At 40.6% G+C, this 8,462-nt stretch overlaps 1 protein-coding gene across 1 annotated transcript; it reads left to right on the plus strand.

The window, feature by feature from the left end:
* The first annotated feature begins 3,331 nt into the window (after positions 1 to 3,331).
* On the plus strand, positions 3,332 to 8,441 carry klhl40a (kelch-like family member 40a). Its single transcript, XM_005740198.1, has 6 exons — positions 3,332 to 4,611; positions 4,758 to 4,918; positions 5,212 to 5,319; positions 5,747 to 5,932; positions 6,185 to 6,334; positions 7,987 to 8,441. The coding sequence occupies exons 1-6, from the start codon at positions 3,490 to 3,492 to the stop codon at positions 8,096 to 8,098; spliced, it is 1,839 nt and encodes a 612-aa protein (XP_005740255.1). The 5' UTR covers positions 3,332 to 3,489; the 3' UTR covers positions 8,099 to 8,441.
* Positions 8,442 to 8,462: the final 21 nt, after the last annotated feature.

The raw sequence follows: 8,462 nt of genomic DNA on the forward strand, positions 1-8,462 counted from the left end.
TATATATATATATATATGTATGTTTAAAAGTACTTAAGGACATATAGTATTGTAAAGGAAGAATTACTTTTGGCCTGTGTAGTTCTGTTCTCCTTCACTTTTATTTCTTCTTCCTTTTTTATCACCATCTTTGTTTTTTATTTCATTGAGATGGTTGAGATCCAATCTTATTGATCTGTAATCAAGCTAAAAGGGTAAAACTTGAAGAAAACTTGAAATCAGGGCGTCATAAACGGAGTGCAATAAAGAAAATAAAAAGGGTGCTATGGAGGTCCTCCACATAGCTTGCAGCTGATTGTAATGTACAGTATAATTGTTCTACTCTTACTAATAAAAATATATATGACGGTAAAGCACTGGTATTTTAGTTTGATTATGTATCAGATCTCCTGTGATTCTGAGTACTGAATGTAGCTAAGTCACTGGAAACCATTCAAAGAATGACTGCCTTACTCTACTACTGTCCACAGGAGATTACTGTGGGTGTGGCGTTTTGGTCCATCTCTCCTCGGCCCTCACTCACATAATAAAGACCCCCACTTGAAAGGCCAGAAGCCCAGCAGGGGACATGGGTCAGTGTTATGCTGCCTGTCAACAAAACCTGCTGTGTGTCTTCAGTGCAGCAGTCAGAGAGAGAGAAAAACTCGATGCAATGCTTTTTCCCACTTTTGGGTATTCATTAAAGGTGTTCATTTCAAATGTTTGACTTGTAATAAAGTGGTGTTTCGTCCAGAAGGGACACTCCTGCTGTGAGTTTGTTTGGTTGCTATTTGCAGTGAGATTGCTGTGTGTACATGTATGCACCTATGAGCTGTTCAGGACGGTCTGCATTAAAACATTTGAACAAATTCATTCTCTTTGAATGGACGAAAAAGGCTTTCCTGCTGATTTGTGAGACACTGCCATTCATCACCACCAGATGGCCCAGTTTGTCCAAAGTTAATTTCTGCTATTTCCTTTGTGGTTACAGCATGGATGATTACAAACATCCAATGTTTGCTAAACTTTTCTTTTGGCCTGTCCGACAGTGTAGCAGTTGTTGTCTGAAGGCCAAAAAATGCCACACAGATTTACTTTCCCACGTGGACCATTACCGTATTTGCTATAATGGTCCACTTGATAGTTATGTTTCATTAGAATTTTATCAGGATTTTTAATTTTGAGTTATTATAATGACAATGGACAAGACTGAACAGAAAAGAAAACAAAGAAAGAAGTTGGGAAGAAAGAAAGAGGGAGAGAAAGGGACAGAGAAAAAAAACACATCAACAACAGAAGTGGGACAAAACCACCTCTTTGCCAACAGGCTACACTACATGTCAGGATGGTTAAAACATACCCTTTTAGAAAAGCCCGGGCCAAATTAAGTAATTCACTTGTATTTGTTGATGAGTGTTCCTTTTATGAAACCAGTCTGGCCAGGCCGTATTATGAGGTGGGTTATCTTCTCTAATCTTTTAGAGTTTTGTGACGTCAGTAGCCAATACAGTGTGACACCCAAAAAGCATTGTTGGCTTCATGTTGAGATTTACTGGCACAGAGCACAGAGAATTATTTAACACGATTACCTAAACTTTTGTTATTTTTTTTAAAGCTGCTGGCAACCCAAAACGTCCGCTATGCTGAAGCTTTATGCAGCTACAATGTGTCGTCTTAGTTTATTTGTATAGTGACAAAAAAAGAAGAAGCTTGGCAAAGAATAAGGCTATGTGAGATTTTAAACTTTGAACTGTTTTGAGTTTGAGGTTCATAAATCAGACGCTGATGCTATAGTGGTGTAAACCTTTATATGGCCCGCGCATGTCAAACCTCTTTTATCTTGTGGGCCCAGAGAGCGCACTTTGAGCTTGGACCAGTGAAACTCCCCTTTCTATCATTCAATTACACGTTTATTCCCTGGGAAGGATTAATGTGAGGGGAAAAGGTGCATTTACGACAGTATTTCTTCGTTTTTCAACATGATAAATGGATTATATTACATAAAAGTTTAGGTTTCATTGCCTAGACAAATGTTTTAGTGCATATCTGTATGGTAGGTGGTGAAAAACAGGAATCTTGTTTTTGTATGGTATGGGCCGTCATGTGGGAGGTCTTTAACAATAAGAAAAACTGTAAAAGCTGTGAAATTATAGATAAAACTTTTATATCCTCCTTCACATTTTCCAAAGCCTTTCAAACCGTAGTCTTTGCTGGGCTGATTCTGGTACCCGGGGCTTTTGTTAGACATCCCCGATCATGACTTTTAATTCTATACCAGGGTTAGGCCACTCCAGGCCTCGAGGCCACAGTCCTCGATCCTGCAGATTTGAAATCTCACCATGGGTAAACACACCTGAATCAGATGATTAGTTCATTATCAGGCCTCTGGAGAACTTCAAGAGATGTTGAGGAGGTCATTTAGCCATTTGAATCAGCTGTATTGGATCAAGGACACATCTAAAACCCGCAGGACACCGACATTCGAGGCCTGGAGTTGCCCACCCCTGTTCTATACCTTCGACATATATGTGATGCACTGGTCACATTTTTCAGACTCGCTTTCAACCACTAGATGCCAGTACTGTTTGTCACTTAGTATACATTGTTGTTGCAAATCACTTAATGGCACATGTATACATACATACATATGGAATAAGTAAAATGTGGGATATCACATAATAATAATAATAATCCTCATTTATAACAGATGTATAAAATATTAAAACTTTTGCTTGTTTTTTGTAATTGTGGCTGAAACAGTTTGAAAAATATTTTAATCACAATGGAACTAACCCCGGCACTGTTTTTATACACCAACTGTGAAGATTTCAGTTGAAGGAGCAACTACAGACTGATGATCTGGAAGGGATCTGTCAGAGCTAGAATTAGGAAAACACAGTACAGGTATTACGATAAAAAAGAGAACACAAAGCAGTTGACCCACAGTCCATCAAAGCCTCATCAGGCGAGTCATATTAATTTTTTAAACTAACAAATATTAAAACTTCGGATATTTCCTCCCTCTGTATATATTTGTTTTATGATATGAGTCGGCACTACTCATATACTCCTATACCTCTATTAATATACTTACAATATGATAAACTGACTCTGTGTGAGGCCAGTGTGATCACAAATTAAATCAATATTTGATTACGTGTGTGTGAAAGTGTCGCTGTGATCAGACCCAGCGAAGCTGCTCGATGAGTTGTTCTTCTGGATTTAACAGCCCCGGTCATTCAGCTGTTTGTGGGGGTCTGTGTGGTGCAGCAGAGGATAGGTCCCCCTGTCCACCAAGTTGGATGCCTCAGCTTTGTGAGGGTCCTGTCTATAAATACCCCTGACTTGCGTAGTGGCTGACAGCCACAGACAGCTGCAGCCACAAGCCATCCAACTACACGAGACTATTCAGGGCAAACTGAGCCACCCTGTGCACTGAAAGTCCCGCTCTGTTGTGGGGAGAGTGTAGGGAGCCCACGAAACCCAACCCGCACACGGCAACAGAACAAAATGTCTGCCATGACTATAGATCCAGTGGCGCAACCTCGGATGTACCAGCAGACCTTGCTTCAGGATGGACTGTGTGACCTCTTAGAAAATGACAGATTTGTGGATTGTGTCCTCAAAATCCAGGACAAGGAGTTCCCCTGCCACCGCTTGGTTCTGGCAGCTAGCAGCCCCTTCTTCAAGGCTATGTTCCTGTCTGACTTGGAGGAGAGCAAGAAGAAGGAGGTTGTCCTCAAAAATGTGGAGCCTGGGGTTATGGAGATGATCCTGCGGTACTTGTATACATCTGACATTAATCTGACAGAACAGAATGTCCAAGATATATTCATGGTCGCCAACATGTACCAGATCCCCTCCATCTTCTCTGTGTGTGTGTCCTATCTCCAAGAAAAGTTGGTGCTCGGGAATTGCTTGGCTATCTTCAGACTGGGGCTGCTTCTGGATAGTCCCAAGCTTGCTCTTGCCGCGAGAGACTTCATCTGCGAGCGCTACCAGGTTGTTGTCAGGGACCAAGACTTTCTGCAGCTAGCTCCCAGCGAGGTGGCCATCATCATCACCTCAGACGCCCTTAATGTTGAGCGGGAGGAGCAGGTGTTTGAATCCCTGATGGACTGGGTCAAGCATGACGAGACCAATCGGGTCAAAGATCTGCCCGAACTGTTGCACTGTGTTCGCTTCAGACTCATGTCTTTGGATTACTTCAAAGAAAAAGTGGAGCGTCACCAGTACATCCGCTTCAGTCAGGACATCAAGAAGGAGCTGGATCTCGTCAGGGACGCTCACAGAGGGCGGCTCCCTAAGCCGAAGAAGCCTGCAACAGATGGGGCAAAGGGGGGTGAAGGCAGTGAGGATGAGGAAGATGATGAGGACAGTTACCTGCCAGGCATACTCAACAACAATCCTCGTTTTGGGATGTTTGAAATGGACCTCATACTTATGATCAGCGACACAGGGACTGTGGCCTACGACCCGGCAGGAAACGAGTGCTTTGTTGTGTCAGAATCCACTGAAATTCCCAAGAATCACTGCAGCCTGGTGACAAGAGAGAACCAAGTGTTTGTTGTGGGAGGACTTCTCTACAATGAAGAGGACAAAGATGAACCATTCAGCTCCTACTTCCTGCAGGTAGTGTGTAATCTATGAAAACCATTTGTAGCTCTTTACAACCTGAACTCTGACGATGGCTCTTTTTCAAATCTTAAGCTATTTTAAAAATATTTCTGGATTCTTTTGTATTTAATTCCTCTCACATCACTTTTATTTATCCCCAGTTTGACCCAGTCAGTTCAGACTGGTTAGGGATGCCTCCACAACCCAACCCACGCTGTCTGTTTGGCCTGACTGAAGCTGAAAACTCAATCTTTGTTGTTGGAGGAAAGGAACTGAAGGACGGCGAGCACGCACTGAGCTCAGTCATGATCTATGACAGACAGTAAGTTTAATATGCTCTAGTGCAATGGAAAATGCACATCTTATCTAAATTATGGCCATCTCTCTTGGAAATATAATTGCATACGATAGTAAATACAATTTGTTTAAACTTTGACCTTAAAATTCAAAATCATCAAGTCCGGAAATGTGTGTTTTCCTTATAAAAGGAACAAAACAGCAACTCCCAAGCCTCGTTTCTTCTTAGAATCACAGTTTGCATGAGTCACTCACTTTATCATCTGCAGAGTCTGTTCATGATGGTACATGTTCTTCTTCATTTGCACATCTGCACAGGTCTTTCAAATGGGGAGAATCTGATCCCCTGCCTTATGAGGTGTATGGCCATGGAACTGTATCACACAAAGGGCTCGTCTACGTCATTGGAGGGAAGTCTGAAAGCAGGTAAGTGCACTACAGGCTTTAAAAGCCCACATTTTTATGATAATGTCGGTAGGAAAAAAAAGAAAAATCATTATTAAACCTCATTCATCATCAGTCTCATAGTTTTATTTTATTATTATTTAATTATTTTGTGTTCTGCGGATTTTGTAACTCAGTTTATAACTTTGGCTAAACAGAACTTTTAAAGTCTGCGGTGGCTGAGCACAATGTTTCATTTTGTTATTTTAATGGGGATCAGACCAAAAACCAACCAACTTAAAAAACAAATAAATAAACAGTCCTGGCTCCTGCAAAATCAAAAACATCAGAAATGAACAGGATTAGAACATATATGACGAAACTTATGCATGAACTCAAATAATCCGTTTAAAAAAGCATATTTTGTCTGTTTGTTTGCACATGCGTGTTTGCGCACGTGTGTGTGTAGGAAGTGCATGAGAAGAGTGTGTGTCTACAATCCCACTAAGTTTGAATGGAAGGACCTGGCCCCTCTGAAAACAGCCCGCTCTCTGTTTGGTATCGCCGTCCACAACGACCAGATCTTTGTGGTCACAGGAGTCACAGACTCAGGCCTCACCAGCTCTGTGGAGGTCTACGACATTGCCAGCAACAAGTGAGACAATGTTTTATTATATATATATATGACTCGCTTTATTACATATATATAACCCGCTTTATCTACTCGTAACAAGGGGAAGCATCTGTCCGCATTAGTGAAATGACTCACTGAGCACAAACAAGAGATCATTAGATCATAAAACGCCACTCGTGGTACTGGTACGGGTGTCATTCAGTATTATTGAAGCTTGTTTAACACCATCACGTCCCCGTGTGTGTTTGTGTCCTTATTGTCCTGTTATTCCAGGTGGTCTGAGTTCACAGAGTTCCCTCAGGAGCGCAGTTCCCTTAATCTGATCTCAATGGGGGGGTTCCTGTACGCTGTGGGCGGCTTTGCCATGATGCCCAGTGAAACCAGTGAGGAGCCCGTCCCAACAGAGATGACTGACATTTGGAGGTGAGAGCCTACTAGACATAACAACTGAATGTAAGGTCACAGAAAAACAAAAGAGGAGGAAAATCACTTTATACACACAAATGATCATTTAGGTGATGAAGGGATTTTAGTGAGCGAATTTTATCCAACAGTAAAGTTTTATTCAGACTCCTTGTAAGAGTTTCAGAGTGAAAGACTGTCTTTAAAGTTTATGAAGTCTGCTGTTACAAAGGCTTATATTAAACATGTCCAAAGTATAAATAATGAAGTCATGTACAAACAATCCTTATGAGCCAAAGCTAGGGATTCGGGCTGCTCTAAACACTCAAATCCAATTGTTGGTGTTTTGTTTTTTCCTTTTCACTCTGCACGATGACGAGAGACGCACAGCCTGATCAGTTTCAATCAACCTGATTGGTTGTAAGCACAGAGGCCCCACTGTCCTGCTGTTCAAAACCTCTGCTTAGGAGGGGCAGCTGATGTGAGACAGGGGAAAGGACACCGAAGGAGCTTGTTTTACATAGTGGATGAACTGACAGGCGACACCAAGGTTCACTATGGGATAAATAAGACCTATACAAATACAACAATTCTGAACAATGCAAAGTTAAAATACAAGAATAATATTCTGGAGTTGTAAATGAGCACAACAGATTTACGTTAAATTCTTATGGTAGTCTGAGAAGCCCGCTGCTGTTACAGGGTCCCAGTGCTCCTGTTTTTCTGTATTTTCAGTAGCATTAACAGACACTTCAGTTAATAGTAAAATGGACATTTCAGTTTATGTTACCATTAGCAGGCATTTCCTTTCGCTGTAACTCATTAAATTAACCTTTAAGCATGTCTTTAAGCATACATGTCTATGCAATTACAGCTTATCTGGTATTTGCTCAAAGATTCTTCATCTTGTTTATAATCTGTACTTATTACTAGGACATTTAATTGCTGATACTTGTCGCCAAGTGCTTGCTCACAGGGGGTCGACTGATTGTTGAGGTTTTCTCTGTATCATTATAGAGTCTTTATAATATAAAGCACCTTAAGGTAACTGTTTTGATTTGGTGCTAAATGAACAAAACTGAATTGAAAGCAATTTTCATCCAACACTTCACAGTGAAGATTATTATTTTAGTGATGTAGGAGAAATCTAAACACACTCCATATTCATGGATTATTTTCCAGGGAATTTTGGTAAATTATAGCAAAGAAATTAATTTTACAATATTTGGACCATTTTATATGTTTTTAAACATTGCTCGAGGTAAGGTTTCAGCAACAAAGCACAATCTGAGCACATCAAATAAGAGCAGAATAGCAGGAAAATCCCTGAATAATTAGTAACCTTCATTTATGTTAAAAATAAAAACATTTGACCTAAACTACAATTTTGACATGTTTTAAAGTTTTGCATCTAAAGCTGGAGGACTTGGACTTGCTAATGATACATAGGCATTGATTAGGATCTTTTCAAAACATTTGTTGTGAGGTATAATAATGGCTGCTGTCTACAGTGCTGTTAATAATAGCTTCATTTGATACACAGCTGTCAGGAATTCCTTTTGTGCCTAATCATTCTGTCTAGATGAAAAATATTGAGATTGCATTGTTATTACTGTATGCTTTCCTAAGATGCTATGAGGGGAACTCAGCTGACTTATTTATCTTCTCTACAGACATGATGAGTCAGACAAGTGCTGGACTGGGATACTGCGTGAGATAAGCTATGCGGAGGGATCTACTATTCTTTCAGCGCGTCTCAACACTCTGCGACTCACCAAGTTATAACTGTACCAAACTGTTGGCGCCATGAGGTGAATCGTAACTTTAGCGCTGTGTTAAACGGATGCACTGATTAGCTGAGGGTCAGAGAATGTTTCAGGGTAAGGAGTGAACGTGGTGCGCGGGGATGGAAAAGTGTTATGAAATAAGCATCAAAAGAGTTTTATCTCTCTTTTGCAGTAGGGGGAGACATATACATGCTGTAGCAGGACACGAGTTAGAACATCGCACAAAAATGTATTTTCTAAAATGCTACAGTGTTCCTTTGTACATGTTTTTGTAATATCATTTCTTGATGTTTATTATCTGTAATGCTTCATTTGAATGGTAATAAAATATCAGATTGTTATCTTGCTTTCAGTGCATGAAC

Source organism: Pundamilia nyererei, unplaced genomic scaffold (assembly GCF_000239375.1).
Source record: "Pundamilia nyererei isolate P.nyererei 1_Seehausen unplaced genomic scaffold, PunNye1.0 scaffold00098, whole genome shotgun sequence".
NCBI lineage: Eukaryota > Metazoa > Chordata > Actinopteri > Cichliformes > Cichlidae > Pundamilia > Pundamilia nyererei.

Excerpts from the sequence above, each read along its gene's own strand:
- klhl40a (XM_005740198.1), top strand. The coding sequence starts at position 3,490 with ATGTCTGCCATGACTATAGATCCAGTGGCGCAACCTCGGATGTACCAG. Across the intron at positions 4,919-5,211 it reads GTCATGATCTATGACAGACA|GTCTTTCAAATGGGGAGAAT; the intron begins GTAAGTTTAATA and ends ACATCTGCACAG. Across the intron at positions 5,933-6,184 it reads TACGACATTGCCAGCAACAA|GTGGTCTGAGTTCACAGAGT; the intron begins GTGAGACAATGT and ends CTGTTATTCCAG.